We start from the raw sequence: 27252 nt of genomic DNA, 5'->3' as shown, positions 1-27252 counted from the left end.
TACACAGATCATTTTCATGCATCTTTTCTTTACAGATTATTAGATGTTTCCATCCTTGTCAGTTACAAAGAAGGTGTTTGTCTATTAAGCAGTTTTAAGGAAATAAATCATGATTCATAAATATTTGGTGTTTGCACTGCAGTTGGGCAATGAGTTTAAAAGTCACGATGAAAATCAGGTGTATTTGATTTGGCTGAAGAGGAAGTCAAATCTAGAAAGGCAAACGTACGAGGCATGGAAATGCCATTGTACAAAAGAAACTGAATGGCTTTTTATGTGAAAATTATTTTATTGGGGCATATAAAACTTGAATCATTTATATATATATAGCAGATTAGACATAGTAGAAACTTTTATAATGTGCATTATAATAACAACTGCTGTAGGTGAATATAATTTTAGTACGCTGATGTTAGTTTTTTTCCATGGTTTCTTTGATCCAATCCAGGTAGTTTTGGACTTTAGTATAGTAGCCCTTGAAGCTTTTATTTCCACATCCAGGAGGACCCCATGATACAATGCCTGCAAGACGATAAGGCTTGTCTGGAGACCCATAGCCCAGAACAGGGGAAAACAAAGGACCTCCAGCGTCACCTTGACAACTGTCTATATGATCTCCTCCAGCACAGGACATGTTATGAGTGACAGGTAACCCTTTTGAATCACATTTATCAAGTGAATATATCTCAACAAGTCCATGAAGCAGATATTGACTCATTTTTTTTTCTTCCCATCTTCCAAAACCTGAGATTGTGCCCTCCGCCACAAGTTCATCTGTTTTGTTTAGCAGACACACTGGCCTGATGTTTGGACCAAGTGTCACCCTGGTAGACATTTTGATGAGTGCAATGTCATTATCAAATTTGTTTTGTTTTATATTTTTACCAACTTTCTGATAATTTGGGTGAATTATGATCTTCTCTGTCTCCATTGTGACTGGGTTTTGGTCCTGACCATCAATCAGTCCTCCTAACCAATTCATGTTGTCATTTTCATATCCATCCACTACATGAGCAGCTGTTAGAGCCCAGTAATCACTGATCAGAGACGCACCACCTCTGGGATTTGACCTATGTAAGAGCTGCCAGGGAATCTGCCCCAGTCTGGCTGGCTCCCCACCAAAGACTCTGCCACCAAAATAGACCTCCGAATTCATTCCACACACTAAAAGAAAGAGAGAGAAATATGAAATTTATGAAAATGAGATATGAAAGATAACCAAGCATATTTGGGGTTATAATCATATTCAGGATGATTGTGTACCTGGTACACATTTAGGCAAATCTTCTGTTAATTTTTGACCACTATCAGACACCCAATTACCATCAGCATTACAGGTAAAATTACCTGAGAAAAGGGAAGACAGACAAAGATGTGTAACTAACTACTTTTATCAAGAATTACGACAATGATGTTCACATAAACCATACTCATCTCACCAGTTTTATCCAGTTGATAATAATGGGATTTGCACTTGAAACTGATTTGTTTCAGATAAGTTGTTGGAGGATCTTTTTCTGTAAGCTCCACTAATTCAGGAAGCTCTGGGTTGCCACAATCCACGGCTGAGGAGGAAAACAAGAAGAGGTTTTTTTTTTTGTCTGTTTTTTAAATGAGCTGAATTTTCAGCTTAATGCAAAAAAAAAAATAAAAAAAAAATTGATGTCTCAAAACATAATAAGCTGCCTAGATGTGCTGATATACAGTAATACGACAACCTCAACGCGGATAAGAAGCATTGAGGAACGAGTTAAGGAGACACGCTGAATTAAAAAGCACTTTTACCCTCTGAGAGAAGATGGCGCTTTAGGAACAACATAAATGCAGACGTTAACATTAACTAAAATGAACAGTTGTTGTTTTTTTTTAAACTACAGTGTGTGCAGAATTATTAGGCACGTTGATTTTCTGATCATATTTTATTTCTAGGAACATTTTGCCAATTCCAAACCATATTAAACTTAATAACTACTATTAATTTTCTATTTAATCATGTATAAGTGATATATAATTGTTCATGAAGGCTGGAAATGAAAAATGTCTTATTTTCAGGTGTGCAGAATTATTAGGCAAGTTTTCTATTATAGATAAAATAAGCCAAAAAAGAGATTTAACAAAGACTGAAAAGTCAAAAAATATTAAATCCCCATGAGAAGAATGCAAAACTAATGCAATACTAGAGATTACAGTTAAGGCATGACCATTGGACAGTGAAATGCTCATTGGGTCAGCAGGGTCAGACAAAAACAGGTGGAGAAGAAAAAACACATGTTAACTGCAAAAGAATGAAGAATTAAGGTGAAGAATTAAGTGTGAAACCATCAGGAACCCTTTAGTCTCCAGCGCCACCATTTTCCAGAACTGCAACCTACCTGGAGTCTCCAGAAGAGCAAGGTGTCAGGGTCTCAGAGACTTGGGTTAGGCAAAGAATCCTAAAAAATGACCCCCTCTTAATAAGAATCACAAGCTGAAGAGTAGTAAAATACATGAAGACTGTTTTTTTATAGGCTTTATAGACAGACAGATTGAGAGTGACTCTTGAAGGACCAGCACCACATCCTCTTCTACCACTGTTTGAAGAATTCATCTTCCAGAATACATTTTAATACGTTTTGGGAGTTAATTTTTAGTCCATCTCTGCAAAACGGACTTCAGGGTAGGAGATGGACTAAAAATAAACTCACAAAACGTATTAAAACGTATTCTGGAAGATGAATTCTTCAAACAGTGGTAGAAGAGGATGTGTTGCTGGTCCTTCAAGAGTCACTCTCAATCTGTCTGTCTATAAAGCCTATAAAAAAACAGTCTTCGTGTATTTAACAACACTTCAGCTTGTGACTCTTATTAAGAGGGGGTTATTTTTTAGGATTCTTTGCCTAACCCAAGTCTCTGAGACCCTGACACCTTGCTCTTCTGGAGACTCCAGGTAGGTTGCAGCTCTGGAAAATGGTGGTGCTGGAGACTAAAGGGTTCCTGATGGTTTCACACTTAATTCTTCACCTTAATTTTTCATTCTTTTGCAGTTAACATGTGTTTTTTCTTCTCCACCTGTTTTTGTCTGACCCTGCTGACCCAATGAGCATTTCACTGTCCAATGATCATGCTTTAACTGCAATCTGTCATAATTCAGAGGCGGAAGCAATATGCAAGTAAACTCTTTTATTGTTGGTCAGAAGACACAGCAAAAACACACAGGTGGGCTGGTGGCGCAGGGACTTGATGGTCAGCGTGGAGGTGAAGACAGGTGACGGTGAATCCAGTGAAGTGAACATCCAACACGACGAACACCACGAAAACACCGAACAGGACACGATCAGGAACTGGAACAGGAACTGGAAGAGCTGACGACGACAAAACACTGAGGACACCAAAACCAACGATCTGACATGGAAAGGAGAGTGCGATGAGTTTATATAGCAGAGATGATTAATGGTAGCTGATGAGGGGAATGAGATCAGGTGGAGTGCTGATCAACTGAACGAGCAGCCACGCCCACTCACACACACCCACACACACAAAACAACAAATACACGAGACACGAAGAAACCAGTGAATTCATGAACCGTGACAGTACCCCCTCTCTTAGGAACGCCTCCTGGCGTCCCCAGACTCCCTTACCTGTCGATTGTAATCATCGATAAGAGAGTGATCCAGGATGTCTCTGGCAGGAACCCAACTCCTCTCCTCCGGACCGTAACCCTCCCAGTCCACCAAGTACTGGAATCCGCGTCCCCTCCGCCTTGAGTCCAGAATGCGATTAACCGAATACGTAGGTTCCCCTTCTACGAGACGCGGCGGGGGGGGAACCGGGACGGGCGGATTAAACTGAGAACGAAACACGGGCTTGATTTTGGAAACATGGAAGACGGAATGAATCCTCCTGTACACTGGAGGGAGTTTGAGGCGGACTGCCACCTGGCTAATAATTTTAGTGACAGTGAATGGGCCAATAAATTTGGGAGCTAGCTTATTAGAGACGGAGCGGAGAGGAATGTTCTTAGTAGAAAGCCACACTTTTTGACCAACGACGTATACGGGAGGCTTAGACCGGTGGCGATCGGCTTTAGCCTTGGTGCGCGCTCCCGCTTGGAGTAGAGTCTCGCGGGCTCTAGTCCAAGTGTGGCGACACCTCTGGACAAAGGCGGGAGCGGAGGGGACCGCGACTTCGGATTCCAGACTAGGAAAAATTGGTGGCTGGTAACCTAGACTACACTTAAACGGCGATAGGCCTGTAGATGATACTGGTAACGAATTGTGGGCGTACTCCACCATTGACAGTCGTTGGCTCCATGAGGAAGGATTCTTGGAGACCAAACATCGCAACGTTCTCTCCAAATCCTGGTTGGCTCTCTCAGTTTGGCCATTGCTCTGGGGATGAAACCCTGAGGACAGACTAACAGTCGCACCCAGTAATCTACAAAATTCTTGCCAAAATTTGGACACAAATTGGGGTCCTCTGTCGGAGACCACGTCTGTCGGGAGGCCATGTAGCCGAAAGACGTGGTCAACGACTGTTACCGCTGTCTCCTTGGCTGAGGGTAATTTGGGCAAGGGAATGAAATGGACCGCCTTCGAGAATCGGTCCACCATGGTCAAAACTACCGTGTTACCCTGAGAGGGTGGGAGGGCGGTGATAAAATCTAGAGCGATGTGGGACCAGGGTCTCGAAGGGATCGGCAGCGGTTGAAGGAGCCCATCTGGGGGTCGATTGGAAGTCTTACCAGTGGCACAAACTGAGCAAGCCAAAACAAAACTGTGAACGTCACGAGCCATACGTGGCCACCAAAATCGTTGCTTAACTAAAGACGTGGTACGACTGACTCCTGGATGACAAGCCACATTGGAACAATGACCCCACTGAATGACGTTGGACCGTAATTGCTCTGGCACAAATAACCGGTTCGGTGGACAACCGGGCGGAGGCGTTACCCCTTCTAAGGCCGTTCTGACCTTCGATTCGACCTCCCATGAGAGTGTGGAGACAATTAGGGACTCCGGAAAAATGCACTCGGGAGTAGACGGGCGATCGGAATGGTCAAAAATACGTGACAAAGAATCGGGCTTGATGTTTTTGGAGCCCGGGCGGTACGAGAGAGTAAAGTCAAAACGTCCGAAAAAAAGTGCCCACCGAGCCTGCCTAGAGTTCAATCTTTTAGCGGTTCTAATGTATTCCAGATTCTTATGATCGGTCCATACAATAAAAGGTACCCCCGACCCTTCTAACCAGTGACGCCACTCTTCCAATGCTAACTTGACTGCCAACAACTCTCTGTTACCAATATCATAATTACGTTCGGCAGGGGACAAACGATGAGACAAAAACGCGCACGGATGCATTCTGTCGTCTGTAGGAGAACGTTGGGATAACACTGCACCTACCCCCACCTCTGACGCGTCGACCTCCACCATGAACTGACGTGATGGATCAGGGGTAACTAGGATGGGGGCTGAAACAAAGCGGCCTTTCAGTTTGGCAAACGTAGCCTCGGCTGCGTCTGACCACCTGAACGTAGTTCTGGGGGAGGTCAAGGCGGTCAGAGGTGAGGCTAGTTGGCTGAAATTGCGAATGAACCGCCGGTAAAAATTGGCGAACCCCAGAAACCTCTGTAGGGCCTTACGGGAATCTGGACTTGGCCAATCCACCACAGCCTTAACCTTCTCAGGATCCATGCGCATCCCCTCAGACGACACAATGTACCCTAAGAAAGGAACAGACTGTGCATGAAAAGCGCATTTCTCCGCCTTGACAAAAAGACCATTCTCTAACAACCTCTGAAGCACTCGTCTGACGTGCTGAACATGTTCCTGGAGAGACGAAGAAAAAAATCAATATGTCATCCAGGTAGACATAAATGAACTGATCGACCATGTCTCTCAGCACGTCTTTGACGAGTGCCTGGAAGACTGCTGGACTATTGGACAGCCCGAAAGGCATAACCAAATATTCAAAGTGCCCCCTGGGGGTGTTAAACGCAGTCTTCCATTCATCCCCCTTCCTGATGCGGACCAAATGATAAGCGTTACGTAAGTCCAGTTTTGTGAAGACCGACGCTCCCTGCAACCTCTCGAAGGCTGAAGACATCAACGGCAAAGGATAAGTATTCTTTACCGTGATGTTATTCAGCCCTCGGTAATCAATGCAAGATCGCAGAGAACCGTCCTTCTTCCCCACAAAAAAGAACCCCGCCCCCGAAGGAGAAGAGGAAGGTCGGATGAATTTGGATGCCAGAGAATCAGAAATATATTTCTCCATGGCCTCCCTCTCGGGAATAGATAGAGAGTAAAGCTTGCCTTTAGGCGGAGACGTACCTGGCAGTAGATCTATTGCACAGTCATAGGGACGATGCGGAGGGAGAGAAGCAGCCCGAGACTTACTGAACACTTCCTTCAGGTCCAGATACTCCGTGGGCACGTTTGATAAATACACTGCCTCCTCCTGAAAAGCAGAAACAATAACAGACGGACAGGCAGACGCAAGACAGGACTCATGACAAAAACTGCTCCACTCCAACACTGATCTCTGCTGCCAATCAATTTTGGGGTTATGCTTGATTAGCCAGGGGTGACCGAGAACGACAGGTGCCAGGGGGGAGTCCAGGATGTAAAATGAGGTAGTCTCTGTGTGATTGCCGGATACAGTGAGTGTAATGGGTCCAGTGGTGAATGCGATGGTGGGAAGGGCTTGACCATTGAGGGCGTGCACAGCAATGGAATGGGTGAGTGGTAACAGGGGAACGTGAATCTTGTGAGCGAATGTGTAGTCCATGAAGTTACCTTCTGCCCCGGAATCCAAAAGTGCAAGACAGTCGTGAGTGTTGGCTGACCATCTAAGTCTTACCGGAAGGAGAGTTGATGTTGATGAGGTCTTCTCAGCGGAGATCCCACCCGACAGTAGCCTCAGATTTACTGCCGGGCTTGCCCTTTTACCGGGCAGTTGTAAGCGAAGTGACCAGCAGTCCCACAGTACAGGCAAAGGCCCTGGGATCTCCGCCTTTCCTTCTCCTCCCGGGAAAGCCGAGCTCGCCCGACCTGCATGGGCTCGTGATCGTAGACGGGGCTGACCGCGTCCCCGCCGCTGGCTTGCGTGGTTTCCACGGTGGTTGAAGCCCGAACCGGTAACTTCATCCGTTCAACACGAGAGAGACGAGAATCCACGCGAAGCGCCAGGTCGATGAGTCCGTTGAGTGTTATGGGTAAATCCAACGCGTAGATTTCTCTCAGGACGCGGTCAGCCAGCCCATGCAGGAACATGTCCCACTGCGCTTCCTCGTTCCATTGACACTCAGCCGCCAAGGTCCGGAACTCAATGGCATAATCTGATACGGATCTGCTTCCTTGCTTGAGATCCGCCAGGGTTCGTGCTGCTTCTCTTCCCGCGACCGCGCGGTCAAACACCATCTTCATCTCGGCGGCGAGTGTCTGGAACGAGGCACAACACGGATCTTGATTCTCCCACACCGCCGTCCCCCACAGAGCTGCCCTCCCAGTCAGCAGTGTGAGTACGAATGCCACTTTGCTTTGTTCTGTGGCAAATGTTCTGGGTTGCAGAGAGAAATGCATAGTACAGCGTGTTAGAAAAGCTCTGCAAAAATTCGGCTCACCACTGTAGGGTTCAGGGACCGGTAGACGGGGTTCTGACTGGGAGGCGCTTGATGGTGGAACTGGGGGAGCGGCCGGTGTGGGTGGTGGCGCAGTGGGAGTTCGTAGATGTTGAAGCTGCTGGGTGAGCTCGGACACCTGCGCCACGAGAGCTTGAATGGCCCGACCCGACTCCGTAGATGTCCTCTCTTGAGCCTCTATCCGAGAAATGGTTACTCTGATGAAGTCATCAAGCGAAGAGGATCCACTTGCTGCTCCCATCGTCTGGTCAGATCGTTCTGTCATAATTCAGAGGCGGAAGCAATATGCAAGTAAACTCTTTTATTGTTGGTCAGAAGACACAGCAAAAACACACGGGTGGGCTGGTGGCGCAGGGACTTGATGGTCAGCGTGGAGGTGAAGACAGGTGACGGTGAATCCAGTAAAGTGAACATCCAACACGACGAACACCACGAAAACACCGAACAGGACACGATCAGGAACTGGAACAGGAACTGGAACAGGAACTGGAAGAGCTGACGACGACAAAACACTGAGGACACCAAAACCAACGATCTGACAGGGAAAGGAGAGTGCGATGAGTTTATATAGCAGAGATGATTAATGGTAGCTGATGAGGGGAATGAGATCAGGTGGAGTGCTGATCAACTGAACGAGCAGCCACGCCCACTCACACACACCCACACACACAAAACAACAAATACACGAGACACGAAGAAACCAGTGAATTCATGAACCGTGACACAATCTCTAGTATTGCATTAGTATTGCATTCTTCTCATGGGGATTTAATATTTTTTGACTTTTCAGTCTTTGTTAAATCTCTTTTTGGCTTATTTTATCTATAATAGAAAACTTGCCTAATAATTCTGCACACCTGAAAATAAGACATTTTTCATTTCCAGCCTTCATGAACAATTATATATCACTTATACATGATTAAATAGAAAATTAATAGTAGTTATTAAGTTTAATATGGTTTGGAATTGGCAAAATGTTCCTGGAAATAAAATATGATCAGAAAATCAACGTGCCTAATAATTCTGCACAAACTGTAATGACAGATAAAAGAATATAACATCTGTAACAAATGTAGTTATTGCTCATTGTTAATGTTAGTTAAAGGCACAATATTTATTTTTTTTGCTTTAAAAATATAAAAAATCACTATATCTATGTTATATATTTTTTAAAGTTGTGTATGTCATGATTCTGCCATCTTGTTCTTGATTTTCTCTTGTCTTGTGGCAGAATCATGACAGGCCCATGTTTTTATGTGCAGCACATGGCCATTTGTTTGGCCATGTGCTTGCGTTGTCTCGTCACGTTACCCCGCCCCCTTGTTACCCTTGTTGAGTCTTCATTATTACTTCACCAGTGTCACCTGTTATGTTATCATTAGTTCCCTATTTAATCCCCTTGTGTTTGCTGTCCTGTGCTGGTTCATTGTCAATCAATGTGAGATCTGTCCGTGAGTAAATCTGTTGAGAGTCTTGTCTAAGTAGATGTTTGATCCTGTTACTGTTATAGTCAAGTTTGTCTAGTGTTAGTCTAGTTTAGTCATCCCTCGTCTGTCTTGCCCTTGTTTTGCCCCCTCGTGGGTTTTTGTTTTCTCTGTTTTGTCACAATAAACTGTGTCTGAGCATTCAGTCTGCTTTTGGGTTCGTCATCAGCCTCCTTCCACATAACAGAATGAACCAGCCAGCAAAGAACCCAGCAGACATTATGTCCTTTCCTGCCAAGAGACAATCAGATGACCGAGAACAATGGTGGCTGTCAACTGCTGCCGACTGTAAGAGGGGAAAGCTTCCTTTTCCTCCCCAGGGAGAGTTGTCCATGAGGAAATATGCCCAGGTCCTGGAGAAGAGGTGTTTCTTGCCAGAGGTCCTCCTCAATTCCTACTTCATCGCGGGTCTCAATGTTCCCCCTCCTCTAACTGAACGAGAGGGGCTGATCCGTCACCCCTTCCGTGAAGTGGTGGACCGTTTGTGTCGGGAGGAGCTGAAGGGTCCCATAATGACATCACCACCTGCCTCACTGCCAGTGATCCCGGAAGGTCGTGTGTTAGCCGTTGCTACGCTTGGGGACCAAGCCCTCTCTACCTCGACTCCCAAGACACCTACCATATCCATCAGTCTCCGCGGAAAACGAGGAAGACGGTTGTCGTGGGAGTCAGCTTCAGAGTCCTCCTCCACAGAATCTACCTTGCCTGCAGTGGTATCCCCTGTTCCAGCAACGGTCCTCGCTGCTCCCTCTTTACCGGTCACAAGTCCGGCTACGGCCTCAGCCCCGCGACCCAGGAAAAAGAAGAGGAGGAAGAGAGCCCTCTGTCCTCTGTCTCAGTCTTCCCCTGGGTCTGTGTTGACTCCCCAACCCGCCGCTACTGCAAGCGCTGTTCCAGAGCCCGCTACTGCAAGCGCTGTTCCAGAGCCCGCTACTGCAAGCGCTGTTCCAGAGCCCGCTACTGCAAGCGCTGTTCCAGAGCCCGCTACTGCAAGCGCTGTTCCAGAGCCCGCTACTGCAAGCGCTGTTCCAGAGCCCGCTACTGCAAGCGCTGTTCCAGAGCCCGCTACTGCAAGCGCTGTTCCTCAGCCCACTGCCGTGAGTGCTGAGGAGAAAGCAGCGGCTGATTCTGCTGCCGAAGCTGTCTTGCGCTCTGTTTCGGCTCATCAAGAGATGCCTGTCCTCGTTGCTGCTGAAACATTTGCAGAATATCTAAAACGTCTTGTCCAGATTCTAGAAGCCCCTGTCATGTCTAGTCCTAAATCCACTGAGTCTGTGAGCGCCGTACCCCAGTCAGCTGCCGTGAGCGCCGTACCCCAGTCAGCTGCCGTGAGCGCCGTACCCCAGTCAGCTGCCGTGAGCGCCGTACCCCAGTCAGCTGCCGTGAGCGCCGTACCCCAGTCAGCTGCCGTGAGCGCCGTACCCCAGTCAGCTGTCGTGAGCGCCGTTACAGAGACAGCCACAGACAACGCTGTTTCCAAGGCGGAGATGTGGAGCGTGGGATCTGAGTCAGATTCTGTGAGCTCCATTCCTCTCTCCGCGCCTCAGCCGCCTGCTACACCCCATGTCATGTTGTGTCCCCTGCTGTTCCCCCGGTCTGGTTTCCTGTTTCTTCGCCCTCTGTACCCCTGTGTGTTTCCCCGGTCACCCCTGTCACCACATCACCCCGGACTGTTTCTCCCAAGACTGTTCCTCATGTGTCCCCATCCATGTCTGCCCGGACCCCTCGCCGTCAGCCCTCGTCCTGTCCACCCAAGACCCCTAGTCCGCCTGTTCTCCCTGGACTGCCCCCCAAGGACTTTGTGTTTCCTCCACCTCCTCTGCCCTGTTTATTGTTTTTGATTTTGCACCCTAACCCTGTGATTGTTTTTTCATCTTTGCCATTAGTGTTATTCGTCATGTTTTGTTGGTTTGTGTCCTTGTCACAGTCTGTTATGTCTCGTGTTTAGTTTCCCTTAGGGAGCGTCTGGTAGCCGCTCCTTAGGGGAGGGGTTCTGTCATGATTCTGCCATCTTGTTCTTGATTTTCTCTTGTCTTGTGGCAGAATCATGACAGGCCCATGTTTTTATGTGCAGCACATGGCCATTTGTTTGGCCATGTGCTTGCGTTGTCTCGTCACGTTACCCCGCCCCCTTGTTACCCTTGTTGAGTCTTCATTATTACTTCACCAGTGTCACCTGTTATGTTATCATTAGTTCCCTATTTAATCCCCTTGTGTTTGCTGTCCTGTGCTGGTTCATTGTCAATCAATGTGAGATCTGTCCGTGAGTAAATCTGTTGAGAGTCTTGTCTAAGTAGATGTTTGATCCTGTTACTGTTATAGTCAAGTTTGTCTAGTGTTAGTCTAGTTTAGTCATCCCTCGTCTGTCTTGCCCTTGTTTTGCCCCCTCGTGGGTTTTTGTTTTCTCTGTTTTGTCACAATAAACTGTGTCTGAGCATTCAGTCTGCTTTTGGGTTCGTCATCAGCCTCCTTCCACATAACAGTGTATTTACATTATCCCGACAGTTCCAATTAACTTCTAAATCCAGAGAAATTAATATTTTAATTCGAAGACACGGACCGTGTCTTTATTTCCGTTATGTCGCAGTCAATGGCGTCATATCCGCGTTGTCCCTGGTTTCCGCCTATGGTGCCATGGTAACCAGAGCTATGAGCAGAGCCCTCTGATTAACCAAAGCGACAGACGCAGACATCTGTGGAGTTCGCAATGTCTATTTGCACGCTGTTGTTGTTTTGTTCAAACATTATGGACCATGGCAAGCAGACTTTGGATAAAAAAGGAGAACTAAAACGAGAAGTTTTAGTTCGAGACTTCACGTCCGAGACTTCGACCGCTTCTACATGTACTTTATTAAACAGGTGAGCACATTTACATAAAACTAATCAATGTTATATAACGTTAGTTCAACAATGTCAAAATGTTAGAATATGATCTGTATGTTATTCTAATGTTGATCTAGCTTACTGCTAAGTTAGTCTCATACAGACAAACTAACACATACTTTTCAACACATTCAAATGCAGTTTAGTGTGCTAATGTAACGTTAGACCAGGTGAAACAGCGCTGCGTTACCTCACAAGTTTAATTTGTCTGTTAAACTGACCTGTGAGTAGTAATTCTGCGTGTAGTTCGGTTGAATGAAATGTCCATATTCCTTTTATATCCGCGGGAGCTCGCGGCGCGTGTGGAGCTGATAGCTGTCTCTTAGCAATCCCGAACTTGCTCATATCACAGTCATGATAAAAGCATCGATGTATTCAGTCATCCATAAACATTATTAGATCGGTCGGCTTGACGTTGACGACAAGATCCATAATTCTTAGCATGTGTTGCGTCATCAAACTACGCCTTTGTTATTGTATAGAGGTTAGCGACCCCTAGTGGAGAAAAAATCCCATACTGTACGTTTAATGCATAAATTAATGCTAACTAATGAGACCTTATTATAAAAGTTTTACCTATTGTTATAATTCTTTTCCACTTAAATCTTTTGAATAATTTGTTGTGTATTGTTTTGTGTATTTTTTTTATCGTTTTTAAATGTTCAGAGTTCTTTTTGTTAAAAGAAAAAAGTTATTAAACCTGCTATATGACAACACCTTTATAACCAACTTATTTCAATATCTTGATAATACCGTATACCGTAATAGCTTCAGCAATTATTGTGACATGAAAATTTGATACCGCCACATGCCTAGAGCTGCTAAACTATTTTTTGGCCATTGTACTGTTGGTGTAACCACCACATGAAAGTGGTTTCAAATGGCAAATAGAGGGCCCTATCTTGCAGCCAGCACAATTGACTTTGTACACCGATGCATGTATCATTCCTATTTTGCACCCGCGCAAAGCGCGCTTTTCCCTCCACAGAAGCATGTCGCTAAACTAGGGAACGAACTTGCCCTCCCTGGGCAGTTCAGCGCAAAGAGGAGGCGTGTTCCGGCGCAAACGTTCCTTCATGCTATTTTGCAGGTTTAGAAAACAATTCCGCCACTGACCGAAAAAAACTATTTTAAAGTCAGTGGCGCGTTGCGCATGTTATTCATATGCTATTTTAAGGGCGCATGCTTGGCCATAATCAATGTAGCGTGTGCACAACGTGCACTTTGATTCTCTCATCTACACACAGACGCAGCAGGTTTCATTTTTGCAAATCATAGCCTACATTATTACGATAGATAGATAGATAGATAGATAGATAGATAAACAGTTTATTATAAAAGTATACATCTAGCTTACACATTTACCCAAATTATCATACGCCTGTTTAACCAAAGTTAATTTGGGTGTGTTTCTCCATCCTCAACGTCCCTGACGAGAACGTCAGTCTCCTCGGCTGTGAACCGCTCCTGGCGCGCTCCTGGCAAATCCGCCGTTATAATAGGAATCCGCTATAGAACAAGCGCGCCTGCTCTTAAAGGGAATGTGAGATGTCGCTCTGATTGGTTTATTTCACGTTACGCCCAAACCACACCTATAAATAATGAAGCTATACTTCAGACCAACCCCTTTTAGATTTGCGAAGGGCAAAAGAGTCATTTATCCCGGCGGGAAAATAGCAACAGCGCCCAAGACCCGCCCACAAAGTTACTTGCGCTTTGCGCTTGACACTTGCGTTTCAGATCGTTAAAATAGGGCCCAGAGTGTTAATATTGCATTATTCATTTGTTCATTTGTAGATTCATTAATGACAGAACAGAATTCTAAAGTGTTACCGAACTTTGCATTAATCATTCATCAGCTGGGAAAAAAACATTTTCTGAAAGGGATTCCAAAGATATTCCTCTGTTTTGTAATAGCAGTGGAGTGGACTTCCCTATTAGAGAATTACAACAATTATTAAAACTATATAGGCACTCCTTTTTTTCTATGGTCACCGTCATCATTAGTTCAGTTGTTTCTGCAGGAAGACAACCAGTTGGAAAAGGAAAATGACGTGCTGTTCAAAAAGTTGATGCAAAGTCCAAAAATGGTGTTTTATTGGAAGGTGCTAAAATAATTACAGTGCAGGAGAAATCAAAAATAAATAAAAACTGTACAAAAAGAAAACAAAACAGCAACAATGTGATTATTTTGCTTAAATCAAATGGCCCAAGTTCGCAACACTGCTCATGAGGTTTCTCTGAGTCCACAATCAGAACTGAAATCCTTCTTCTTCTTCTTCTTCTTCTTGTTACTGGCCGCAGGAGTATTACCGCCACCTACTGTACAGCCTACATGGGTGATACATCTGTATATTCATTTTATTTTATATACCGGTACATTCCTTCCCTCTTCTCTCCTTTTATTTGTGGATGTAATGCCTCACACACCTTCTGCTGACGCTGCGTGTTCAGCTCCTCCAACTTCCGCCAATCCCCATATATTAAATCCTATGCTAACTGAAATCCTTTCAGCCAGTAAGCCTATTTATAGGCTGAAGCCCCACCTACAGGGCATACCAACCACAGGAACAAACTAAAAAGTTTGTAACAATCAAATAAAATAAAATAAACACCCAACACAACACTTAAACCTTCAAAACATCTAATACAACAACCATAAACAGAGAAAGTTTAACAACAAATTGAATGGCAAAAACAACTGTTTCTAAATTCTCCCCCCCCCCCTGACATCACACCATAATGGTAGCTTCCGCAGGAAGCTATGTGTAACCTGGATTATGGGTTTGGTTGTACAGAGTGTGAACTGGGATAAGAGTGTGAACCGGGAAGTTTAACTGCAATAAGGTTTGTGGAAAATTTGTGGAAAAATAAAGTTAATTATCATATGAATTATTGTGTGTTCTGGCATTCTGTTCTTTTAGGAAAATAATGACAAACTATAAGAAAAACTATAAAGAGTTGAAAACTATAACAAAACACAGCAGTAACAAAACTTTAACTAAACAAAACAAAAACTCCATGTCCTTCAGATGATCCAGATGCTCCTGCCAAGTTTGACTATATATTAATATGTCATCTAAGTATGAAGCAGCAACTTCTACAACTTCTTCTACAACTTCTCAGTCCTTTGGAGCAGTCATTCCCAAAGGCGGGGTCCCCACAAGTGGGTCGCGGGAGATTTTGTATGGGTCGCCAAGTCGAGCACTATTTTTCAGTGTGCTATAAACGCATTCTCATCCTAGGGCGTCATATACTGACGCTTTTGACATTTCGTCCACATGCAACGCACATGGCACCCTTTAGCGTCAATATGAGACGCACAGGTTATGTGTAGGTTTAGGTCTGGGGTAGGGGTAGGGTTAGACCGCTAGGAGGCGCCTTCTGGCCCATATCTATCTGCGTCTCATATTGACGCTAAAGGGTGCCATGTGCGTTGCATGTGGACGAAATATAAATTGTGTACACTGTAATGATGAGAATATGAAAACAATGAGATGCCCTGTCAACTCTTCCTTTCTCATTTTACCTCTGCATTTTACTTATTGTCAACAACAGGTAAATAAAAAAAAATTGTGCTTTGTCAAATATCTGTATCTCTTTTAAATAGTTAAGTGGAAGCTTAACTGACCTTAAAAATGGTCATACATATTTTGTTAATGCATAAATTCTCTTCGTGATATATGAACTATATGGGCCTAATGTTTATTGGGTCACAAGGATTTATCGACTTTAAAATGTGGGTCCCCAGAAAAAAAGTTTGGGAAACACTGCTTTGGAGGATCTGGTCCATCATCCTTTGGAAAGTAGCTGGAGCACCGTGAAGCCCCAAGGGAAGGACACCGAACTGAAAATGTTCAAAGGGTGTTTTAAATGCAGTCATCTCCTTACTCTCCGAACTTAGTGGAACCTGAAATATCCTTTGCAGAGGTCAAGTGTGGTGAAATACCTCATCCACTCTTGGCATGGGATACAGGTCAAATTTGCTCACACTATTGAGCTTGCGGAAATCCAGATAGAATCGGAGACTGCCATCCTTCTTAGGCACTAGAACAATGGGATTGCCCCATTCACTGGTTGAAGGTTCAGTCACACTAAGGCTCAGCGTGGTCTCCAATCCGTCCTTCATAACTGTTAGAAGTCTTTGTGGCACCCGGTATACAGGCTGACGATTGGGATCTTTGAGAGTGATGTGATGTTGGATAACGCTTGTTCTGTCTGGTGTCTCCATAAAGAGTTGGGCTGGGATGCACTGCAGAAGTTCCTGCCTTTGACCATCTTCAAGGTGCTCGAGGCTCACCTGACTGTTGCCCTGATCACCAGGCAGGTACTGTTCCTCCATTTCCTCCTCTCCCTCCACGGATCTTATGAACAAAGCTGTTGTGGTTCCCGTTACTTCCTCAGATGTAGGTTCTGGTTGTGTGGAACGAGCATACCACTTCTTCAACTTGATGACATGGATGATTTGCAAGGGATGGGTCCTGGATGGAATCTCTATTTCATATGTCACAGGACCCACTTTCCGCTTTATTTGGTCGGCACCCTGCCACTTAGCCAGCAGTTTATGCTCACTCGTTGGTAACAACAACAAGACCTTCTTACCTGGCTCAAATGTACGGGATCTGGCTGTTCGGTCTTAACACTCTTTTTGTCGTTTTTGAGACTGCAGGAGATATTCTCGTGCAAGGGATGTTGTCTTCTGCAGATGCTTTCTCATCTTTAGCACATAGGAGAAAATGTTTTTCTTGTCTGGTTTATCAGTGGCCTTCCAACTCTCCCTCAGTATATCCAGAGGCCCTCTGACATGGTGAGCATACAAGAGTTCAATTGATTAGAGCTCTGTAGATGCCTGAGGCACCTCCCTATATGCAAACAGGAGGAATGGAAGTCACTTGTCCTAGTCCTTGCCCATGTCAGAAACATACTTCCTCAGCATAGTTTTCAGGGTCTGGTTGAAATTTTCAACTCTTCTCCACAGGCCCAACTATGTCCACTCCTATTCACTTAGAAGGAGTTTCAACTACAGGAAGTGGTATAAGGGGTGCGTAGGTAGGAGTACGGCCAGTAGTGAGCTGGCATTCTGGACAAGATTTACAGAAATCCTTAATCTCCCTGTACATCTTTGGCCAGTAAAATCTTTTGGCAATTCACATTAATGTCTTCATAAAAGCCAAGTGACCTGCCCAGGGAATATAATGCGCAAGTTCTAATACCTCCTTCCTGTATGCCTTAGGTACTACCAGCTGCAGTCCATCTTCCTATCTTACCCTATCGTATCCTATTTTGGGGTAATGTTACATGTCAGTTTGTTTGCATTTGTTCAGTTCCCGCCATCCCGCCTCCAGTTTCCATGGTCACCGTCATCATTAGTTCAATTGTTTCAGCTGTGTGTCGTTAATCATCTCATTAGTTCTCTTTGTTTGCCACCTGTATATATTCCCTGTGTTCTCCCTCAGTCTTCGTCGGTTCTCGTTGATGTTTAGTTTTGTTTGTTCTCCAGAGTTTCTCCTGTGTTTTTCCTTATTCCAGTGTGTTTGATGATTAAAGTCTTCCTTCCAAAATTCTTCCTCGTCGTGCGTATTTCTCAGCACCACCAACCATAACAGTATGGTGTAAACAGCCCTTTATTCTTGTTAATATGCTGATTGTTTAGCACATTTTATTATTTTTTCTCAGTGGAAGCTTTAAGAATATATAAAATAACTAGGAAAACATATACATTTTTTTAAATTAAAATCAATATTTTATGTCCATGTATTTATTTATGCTAAGTAGAATGTGCGTGTCTATGCATACAAAAGAAACACGTAAAAAGAATTGAAGGATTAATGTGGACAAACAGTGTGTTGACGTGGCCAAATTTCACGCATTGCATATAAAGACTATTGGCCCTGTTCTTCTTCCATAAATATGTTGGGTGTGAGAACGTGGGGCCTATAGCAAAACATAGTGGAGATCCATCCACCCGCAAATTAGGGCTATGATTTATTCAAAAACACTGATTAATTCAGGAATGAAACGCCACTACCATGTGTTAAGAAACAAGCAACTGTTAGATCTGCTGTGGGTTCATTTTCGCATGTGGATTTTCATTTTGAACAGAACAAAACAAAAATACACAGAACAAAAATAAAGTACAATTATATTTTGCATAAAAAGTAACATTCGTGACTACAGCACTGATGTTGCTTTATTATAACTCACCATCACCAACAGCCTGGTAGGATGCATTAAACCCCATGTGTGATTTGGGGTTTGAATCATCAGTTAGAAAAAAGAGCTGGAGACGGTTAGGCCATCCTTAAAAATATTTTGGTTTGCAGTAACAGCAAAAAAAAAGAAAAAAAGGGTCGGTAGGTAGGTCTTTATTTTTTTATATATATAAAAAATAATATAAAAAAGTATATTTTTTTAATAATAAAAAAAAAATCGGGGTCGGGGGGGTCTTGAGAGAACATTTTTCACCGATGTCTAGGGGCTGTTTACACCAGGCCACTTTGCGTTTTCTCAGATCGGATTGCAATCTGATTGATCAAAACGATTCAATTATTTACACCTGGTTACATAGATGTGTGTTGTTGTTTTTTTGCGGATATAACCGATCTTCAATTCCCGCTATATGCAGATTTAATGCAGTGCACCGAAAGCAACAGTTATTATTTTATTGGTCAACAGCTAAAATTTCTGAATCAAAGCCCGCAATAAGAGAAAGCGGAAACAGCCCTGGTAAGATCATTTCGTTTCTTTACATTTAATAAAGATGATCGTGTGTTAAGCGTCTGCGACTTACTTTCACTTTGATTTGCGATAGCACGTTGATGCTTAGCTTCTCATCTGCGGCGATGCGTGTTGCAGTAGCGTCGTCATTACTGACTAAAACATGACATGTAGCCTATATAACACGCTTTCACATGTTTATTTTTTAATAAACCATATTCAACAACATATAAAAATGAAATAATCTTTAGAGTAAAGCCGCAGCCATCATTACCAAGCGCGAACCATTGACAGTGAATGAAACGGAGCGATCTTAGCCTGCAGGCCGTAGTGTGACATGCGTAAACCTGGTGTAAACATAATGACGCGCCACGAGTTTTTATTTAAAAGAAAGAACGTAGCTTATGTTTGTATGTATGTCTAAGCAATTTATATTCACAATACTTAATAACTAATATTATTTTATTGCATTTGTATTAGTTGTTTGAAGAGTTAAAAAAAAAATTGGTCGGTCTTAACGCAAGTTTACAACCGGCAAGTCGGTCGGACTAAAAGGGGAAATAAATAAATAATTGGGTCGGTACTAAATTGACAGGGTCGGTCGGGTTACGGCAAACAAGAATATTTTTAAGGATGGCCTTAGCAGACACCACGATGGGCTTGTTACCAGGGTGAAACCTGTCTGTGGAATTCTGGCCACAAAACTTCCACAGAACCTTCTTATCGGACACAACCTGGATGCAAAATAATCACTTAAAATGGCATCAAACTGTATCTTACTGTTGTTCAAATGATTGTTGTCAAATGAGCCTAAAGTTAAAACAAATCTTTACTGTGATTAGATTTTACATTATTTTTAAGTGACGTAATACTTACTTTGAGAGAATCATGGCAACAGTTTGGAGAGGGCTCAATGTCCAGGTGATTGAACGTTAGCTGGATCTGATACCCCTGAGGCACCTCCAGGTCCCACTGTTCCAAGATATCTGGTGGATACGGCTGAGGGTACTGTGGAGAAGACACTTCTCCAAACATGGCCAGCTCACATTCACACACATTCACACATGCCCACAGCAGGCTGGATCAGTGTTTGTGTAAAAAAACAGAAAAAGATCATAATTGTGTCATGGAGAATTCAGTAAATAGACACGGGATGTTCTGAGATGGCTAAGTAATGTAGATGTCCACCAATGATTTTTATTAAATGAACAACACAATTGAATATACAGTATATGTTGTAATACATGCAAATGTTAAGAATTAAATCTAAAAACAACTTACCAAATTATTAGATGAATTCCACCCATAACAGATATGCAGATGCCAATAACTGTTTCACTACACTGATAATGCAGACATGAGGTTTTCTTGTGATAAAGTGTATGTGGTTAACAATCAGATATGAGAGAACAAGAGTCTATAAATCATCAAAAAAGGTAAACTTGTTTGATTTGGCTATGGCAGAAAAGAGAGACGATTACTTTTCCCGTAAACCTTGCAGTGTTTTCAACCTGTTTACTCAAACATTAAAGGTTAAAGTCTACACAGATCATTTTCATGCATCTTTTCTTTACAGATTATTAGGTGTTTCCATCCTTTGCCGTTACAAAGAAAAGGTTTGTCTATAAAGCAGTTTTAAGGAAATAAATCATAATTCATAAATATTCGCTGTCTATGCATGGCAGGTGGGCAATGACATTAAAGTTCATAATAAAAATCAGGTGTATTTAATTTGGCTGAAGAGGAAGTCAAATATAGAAAGGCAAAAGTAAAAAAAAAAAGAAAAAGAATGGCACAGAACCCCGCAAGCACTTAACATGCTGAATTACTCATGGAAAAAAAAAATTTACAAAAGAAACTGAATGTCTTTACATGTGAAAATGATTTTATTAGGATTATAAAACTTGAATCATTTATGGTAAGAATAGATTTGATATAGTAGATAGACACTATGATGTGTATTGTAATAACAACTGCTGTAGGTGAATATAATTTTAGTACGCTGATGTTAGTTTTTTTCCATGGTTTCTTTGATCCAATCCAGGTAGTTTTGGACTTTAGTATAGTAGCCCTTGAAGCTTTTATTTCCACATCCAGGAGGACCCCAGGATACAATGCCTGCAAGACGATAAGGCTTGTCTGGAGACCCATAGCCCAGAACAGGGGAAAACAAAGGACCTCCACTGTCACCTTGACAACTGTCTATATTAGCTCCTCCAGCACAGAACATGTTTTGAGTGACAGGTAAACCTCTTGAAACACATTTATCAAGTGAATATATCTCAACAAGTCCATGAAGCAGATATCGACTAAGTGTTCCTTCCATTCTACTACCAAAACCTGAGATTGTGCCCTCCGCCACAAGTTTATCTGTTTTGTTTGGCAGACACACTGGCCTGATGTTTGGACCAAGTGTCACCCTGGCAGACATTTTGATGAGTGCAATGTCATTATCAAAGTTATTTGGTTCTTTACCCTTACCAACTCTCATATAATTTGGGTGAATTATGATCTTCTCTGTCTCCATAATGACTGCGTTTTTGTCCTGACCATCAATCAGTCCTCCTAACCAACTCATGGTGTTTTCTTCATATCCATCTACCACATGAGCAGCTGTTACAGCCCAGTAATCACTGATCAGAGACGCACCACCTCTGGGAGTTGACCTATGTAAGATCTGCCAGGGAATCTGCCCCGGTTCGGCTCGTTTTCCACCAAAGACTCTGCCACCAAAAGAGGCCTCTGAATTCATTCCACACACTAAAAGAAAGAGAGAAAAATATGAAATATATGGGGGGGGGGGGGGGGGAAATGAAACCTAACAAGGCATATTTGGGGTTATAATCATATTCAGGATGACTGATACCTGGTACACATTTAGGCAAATCTTCTGTTAATTTTTGACCACTCTCAGACACCCAATTACCATCAGCATTACAGGTAAAATTACCTGAGAAAAGGGAAGACAGACAAAGATGTGGAACTAACTACTTTCATCAAGAATTACGACAATGATGTTCACATAAACCATACTCATCTCACCAGTTTTATCCAGTTGATAATACTGAGATTTGCACTTGAAACTGATTTGTTTCAGATAAGTTGTTGGAGGATCTTTTTCTGAAAGCTCCACTAATTCAGGAAGCTCTGGGTTGCCACAATCCACGGCTGAGGAGGAAAACAAGAAGAGTTTTTTAAATGACACTAACAATCTTCAGCTTAATGCAAAAAAAGCATTTTTGGATGTGTACAGTAAAACGATATAAACAACCCCAACAGGGCTCCCAATAAGAAGCATGGCAGAACGAGTTAAGGAGACACGCTGAATGAAAATGCACTTTCACTCTTTGACAGTAGATGGCGCTTTAGGAACAACAGAAATGCAGCTGACAATGAACTACAATGATTTATTTTATTTTTTTTTACTAATGTTAACAAAGAAAAATAACATTTGTAAGAAAAATGTAGTTATTGCTCATTGTTAATGTTAGTTAATGCATAAACTAATGCTAACTAATGAGACCTTAATATAAAAGTGTTACCTATTGTTATTTATAATTCTTTTCCACTTTAATTTGTTTGAAACATTTGTTGTGTATTGTGTATTTTGTTTTATCATATTTAAATGTTCAGAGTTCTTTTTGTTATAAGAAAAAAAGAAAAAGTTATTAAACCTGTTATAGTATGACAACACCTTTATAACCAACTTATTTCAATATTTTGATATTGTATACTGAAATAAAAGCTTCAGCAATGTGTGCCCACCACAAGAAAGCTGTTTCAAATGGCTACTTAGCAAACAGCTACTTAAATTTGTGCTAAGTAGCTGTTTTGTGAGCTCGTAACATCATCACATCACATCATTAAAGGGAGAGTTCACTTTGAAATAAATTTTTGATATGTTTTAGCTTACCTCAAGGGCATCCAAGATGTAGGTGTCTTTGTTTCCGCAGTAGTTTCAATTTTGATATTTTTAGGTCAAACCGTTCTTGTCTGTCAGTCATATAATGCAGGTCGATGGTCACTGTCTCAAAACACAAGCACAAAGTCCAAATTAAAACAATTCCCCATCGTCCAAATGAAACAATTCCCCATCATAAGTACACATTGATGGCCTAAGACACGAAACGAGCGGTTTGTGTGAGAAAACGAACAGTATTTATATCGTTGTTATCTCTTGAAAACAGCACACGTCCAAATGATCTGACGGCGCGGGCGGGTATAGATATATACATAGATGTCGCCTTGGCTACTGCAGTTCATTGGAACGAAACCGTAGCCAAGCGACATCTAGTGTATAGTGTATATATAATGTATATATCTATACCCGCCCGCGCCGTCAGATCATTTGGACGTGTGCTGTTTTCAAGAGATAACAACGATATAAATACTGTTCGTTTTCTCACACAAACCGCTCGTTTCGTGTCTTAGGCCATCAATGTGTACTTATGATGGGGAATTGTTTCATTTGGACGATGGGGAATTGTTTTAATTTGGACTTTGTGCTTGTGTTTTGAGACAGTGACCATCGACCTGCATTATATGACTGACAGACAAGAACGGTTTGACCTAAAAATATCAAAATTGAAACTACTGCGGAAACAAAGACACCTACATCTTGGATGCCCTTGAGGTAAGCTAAAACATATCAAAAATTTATTTCAAAGTGAACTATCCCTTTAACTGTAGCTTATATAGGGAAAACGGTAGTGAAGACAGCCTATTTAATTCTAAGTATCAAAGAGAGGGTCTTCCCATGATATCTTACCATGTATATCTTAAAAACAACTTGTTCAGAATTCAAGAAATACATTATGAGAAGACATTTTCTCACGTTCACAAGGGATAACAGGACTCCACTTTCCATTCTTCTGGCATGTGGATTCATACTCAACCTCAGCTAATACATTCTGTGAAACAGAAAGTGACTTGCAATTATTAAAAAAGGTCTGACTCATAAATTACCATATAAAGTACATACAGACTAATATCATCAAACTGCAAAATCATACTATCCAAATTTAAAGTATTTCAATTATATTTATGAATTATTCAATTATACATATTTTTCTAAATAAATAATTTATTTACAAATTTCTTTTAATTATATAATTCATTTAAATCTAATTCATCTTAATTTTTAACATACATTTTCTAAAATAATTCTCAACAAACCCATACCTTTAATCTGCAGCCCTTCAACCTGGGAAGGTAAAACCAGTCTGAAATACTTACTGATTGTAATACATGTCCTTTGTCACACTTCACTTTAACCTTGGAGCCCGTGCGATATTTGGAATCAGAATGCTGTGAAATCAGACTAGAAGTTGGCGTCACAGGTCCAACACAATTCATCTCTAAGAGAAAGTAAATAAACAACAACGCAACATGTAAATAAACACAGCACTTTTCAATCAACAATCAATATTCATATTAGTGGTGGGTTTTTCAATAGCAGGTTGTTACATTTGGTTCCACCAATCATGGACATATCCTACATCCTAATCAGTATATCCTTGATTAGTTTTAAAGATGGGGGGCAACAGCCACACCTTTCACTTTGTATCTGAGGCTAAATCCTCGGTTTGTTCCTTTATTGTCTGTCCTGAAGATAATCTCAACATCTTGAGACCTTGTGAGGAAGAACGGAGGGAGATCCCTTCCGCAAAACGTCTTAACATCCCCAGAGAGAGGTTTAATCTAAGAGGAATGGGTATAGAAAGACAGAAAAGATCAATGAGGAGAAATACAAAGAAAAAGAGACAATGTTGTATAAAACATGTTACGTACAGTTAATGAGTCGATACACTGTCCATTCTCTTTCATTTCCACATCAAACTCGCCCGTGAACGTCAGCTCAAACTGCAGACCTTCCTCTACAGCCAGAGTGTAAGAACACACAGAGTTTTCAGGGTACGGCTCGGGCCAGCCGGGTGACATCAGCACACCTTCTCTAGAGCCTGTGCGATCTTCACTGCAGCTAACTAACAGACAGAAAGAAAACAACACGTGTCACTATAGGGATTAAGTATAACTTAAAGTTGTCAACTGAATAAGAAATTAATCAAATTAATTATATGATATGCTGACTAATTAATCACAACTAATCACAAAGCCTATATAAATTTTTGTTGAAAAAATTAACACCATTAGCACACTAGGCTATTATGATGGACAAGTAAATTGTTGAATAGACATTAGAAAAGTGGTTTTAGAAATCAATATGTTTTATTTGTATATCACTGAAGCCTATCACTGATTTGAAAAGCCCATTTGTAACAATACATTTTGTAATACATGTTTTCAATCTTTCAGAGTTAAAGCGGGGCTCAGTAGTTTCGGGATTTCTTCGCTGTATTCTAGCTTTTTGCTCGCAGGTTTCTCCCACAGCTTCGGAATAGATATTTGACAACACTGTTGTAAAAACTCGTAGGCTAGTAGATCAACGACATCAAAGCAGATGGGACATTCTTTAAAATGTCTTCTTCTTCATTTGGGTTCGAACAGCGTGAGGGAGCGCAATAGTGACAGCTTTTTAGCAGATTTCTTTTGGCCGTAAAGCAATTGTTTACATCGCGAGACCTGATATCACGCGATACTTCCTGACGGGGCGGCCGGCGGCCCGCCGGCTCAAAGTTGCAAGTGCGAATTTTCCGCTCACGGGCACCAGGGGGGTGCGAAACGACCACCATTCAACCCGAAATAAGTAATAAAACCATTCCAATGACTCCGAAGCTGTTCAGTTAAAGTAAAAAAGTTACTTAGAGCACCTTTAAAAGGAGAACTCGGCAACTCTAGCGAACTCTAGTCACTTCTTTGCTGATTTTCCCTTTTGTTGTCGCATATTTTCCCCACGAGCTCCCCCTACAGCTGTGGGGGGCGTATATTTCACAACACGGTCGTAAAAAACTCACTTGCGCCGGCCTCCTCCCCCTCTCTACCGCTGCTCATGTGCGTTTGTTTTGATCGGAGCAAGCCAACTGTATTGTGTGGAGCTTTGTCTACCGAGGTGGGTAATCTGGTAATACATCATACATGCGTGTGTGTTTATGTTGAATTGCCGTAAAGCGATTCGTGTTTCGCGCTCATTCTCGTTCTCGCTTCTCACGAGACTTCCAATTTCTATTTTGCCGGGACGGTAGTCCCCAAGTTGCAAGGTTGGTTTTCCGCCTGGGAACGCTGGGGGGAGCGGGGAAAGTCACCAATATCACCAGAACAGGTTGTTTAACCATCCAAATGTTTTCTAGACAGTTTTATTAAGTTAAAAAAGTTACCAAGTTCTCCTTTAAAAATGTCTTAAAATCTTAAAATCGACCGCAACCATTCATTACCTTGGCAGGTGTGCTTATCAAGGTCAAGGATGTAACCTGGTCTGCAGAAACAGCGATAACCTCCAATGTAGTTATTGCAGAGTTGGGTGCACTCATTATCAGGGTCCTCACACTCATCAACATCTAAAAGTCAGCAGGATTTGATGTTAAAGCATTGGCTAAGATAACATTCTCAATGACTCACTCTCATATCCTTTCTGCCTAGGAGGCAGTGTATTACTCATCATCTGTTACTCACCCTGAATGGCGTAAAAGCCTCGAAATCCAGTGTGTCTCTCAGGGTTTGAGTAGTCTGCGAGAAATGAAACAGAGAGACAACCACCAGAGGAGGAGTGGAGCAAAGGGTTGATAGACGACTGCAGCTCCTTCATGGACTTGCGTCCACACAGAGTGAAACGCAGCTCATTATCTACAAATACCTGGACAAAAATTGTTGTCACTTACAAAGACACAAAATATAAATCATTTATGTAAAATATACACAGAAGAACATTTATATATTTTTTTATATACACATAAAACTGCACTTCTAAGTGTGCACAGATCCAGTATGTGTTTTGTAAAAAACCTCTTTCAAACACACACACACCTTCAAGGAATCGTCAGCACACTCAAAGCTTTCTTCCAGGTCCAAATGTATGAGAGTGAGTGTGATTTTGTGTCCGGTTGGAGCACACTCTTTCCAAGTCAGGCTGGAATCGGGGTCATACCCTCGTGGGTGTCCAGGAGACTGCAACCATCCAGTCAACGGCACTGACCCACAAACGGGAAGGAGGAGGACAATAACACTGGACAAAGAGGGGAAAGTAAAAAAAAAAAACAAATTCATAATGGAGAATGAAGGAGAAAATAGTAGGGTATAAATTAATAAAACAGAAAAGACAAGTATAGACATAAACAACAAACTCGTAGGGATAGATAGATAGATAGATAGATAGATAGATAGATAGATAGATAGATAGATAGATAGATAGATAGATAGATAGATAGATAGATAGATAGATAGATAGATAGATAGATAGATAGATAGATTGGATATCATTGGATACATAGATATATAGTCCATGCAATATTTGGTTAGCTAAAAAATGACTACAAGAGAAATACATACCAGAAAACAATCATGATGAGAAGTGTTAAAACATAACTCGCTCTCTCTTGTTTCGGCACTTTCATTTTCATGTTCTGTTTGCATCATCATGTCCCAGCCCCCTTTTC

At 42.2% G+C, this 27252-nt stretch overlaps 1 protein-coding gene and 1 pseudogene across 2 annotated transcripts; both read right to left on the bottom strand.

Annotated features, from left to right (window-relative positions):
* Positions 1–412: 412 nt before the first annotated feature.
* On the bottom strand, positions 413–20010 carry LOC308704795 (complement C1s subcomponent-like; annotated as a pseudogene). The gene is made up of 7 exons: positions 19985–20010; positions 19580–19781; positions 19354–19437; positions 18197–18286; positions 1440–1565; positions 1264–1347; positions 413–1164 (listed from the first exon to the last, which is right to left on the bottom strand). The product of its transcript is annotated as a complement C1s subcomponent-like (transcript).
* LOC308704793 (mannan-binding lectin serine protease 2-like) lies at positions 19866–27252 on the bottom strand. The gene is made up of 11 exons (XM_081389366.1): positions 27146–27252; positions 26624–26822; positions 26273–26453; positions 26035–26157; positions 24494–24687; positions 24256–24403; positions 23939–24060; positions 23538–23613; positions 21746–21871; positions 21570–21653; positions 19866–21463 (listed from the first exon to the last, which is right to left on the bottom strand). Exons 1-11 carry the CDS (start codon positions 27214–27216, stop codon positions 20712–20714), a joined length of 2076 nt encoding a protein of 691 aa, XP_081245492.1. The 5' UTR covers positions 27217–27252; the 3' UTR covers positions 19866–20711.

The sequence above is a fragment of the Scardinius erythrophthalmus genome, assembly GCF_964197995.2.
Source record: "Scardinius erythrophthalmus genome assembly, chromosome: 16".
In the NCBI taxonomy this organism is placed as follows: domain Eukaryota; kingdom Metazoa; phylum Chordata; class Actinopteri; order Cypriniformes; family Leuciscidae; genus Scardinius; species Scardinius erythrophthalmus.
This window is presented reverse-complemented; position numbering and strand designations above follow the sequence as displayed.

Coding starts and splice junctions, on each gene's coding strand:
- LOC308704793 (XM_081389366.1), bottom strand. CDS start 27,216: ATGAAAATGAAAGTGCCGAAACAAGAGAGAGCGAGTTATGTTTTAACA. Junction 26,158..26,272: donor AGGCTTTTACGCCATTCAGG/GTGAGTAACAGA, acceptor GCTGACTTTTAG/ATGTTGATGAGTGTGAGGAC. Junction 24,688..26,034: donor TGATAAGCACACCTGCCAAG/GTAATGAATGGT, acceptor TCTGTCTGTTAG/TTAGCTGCAGTGAAGATCGC.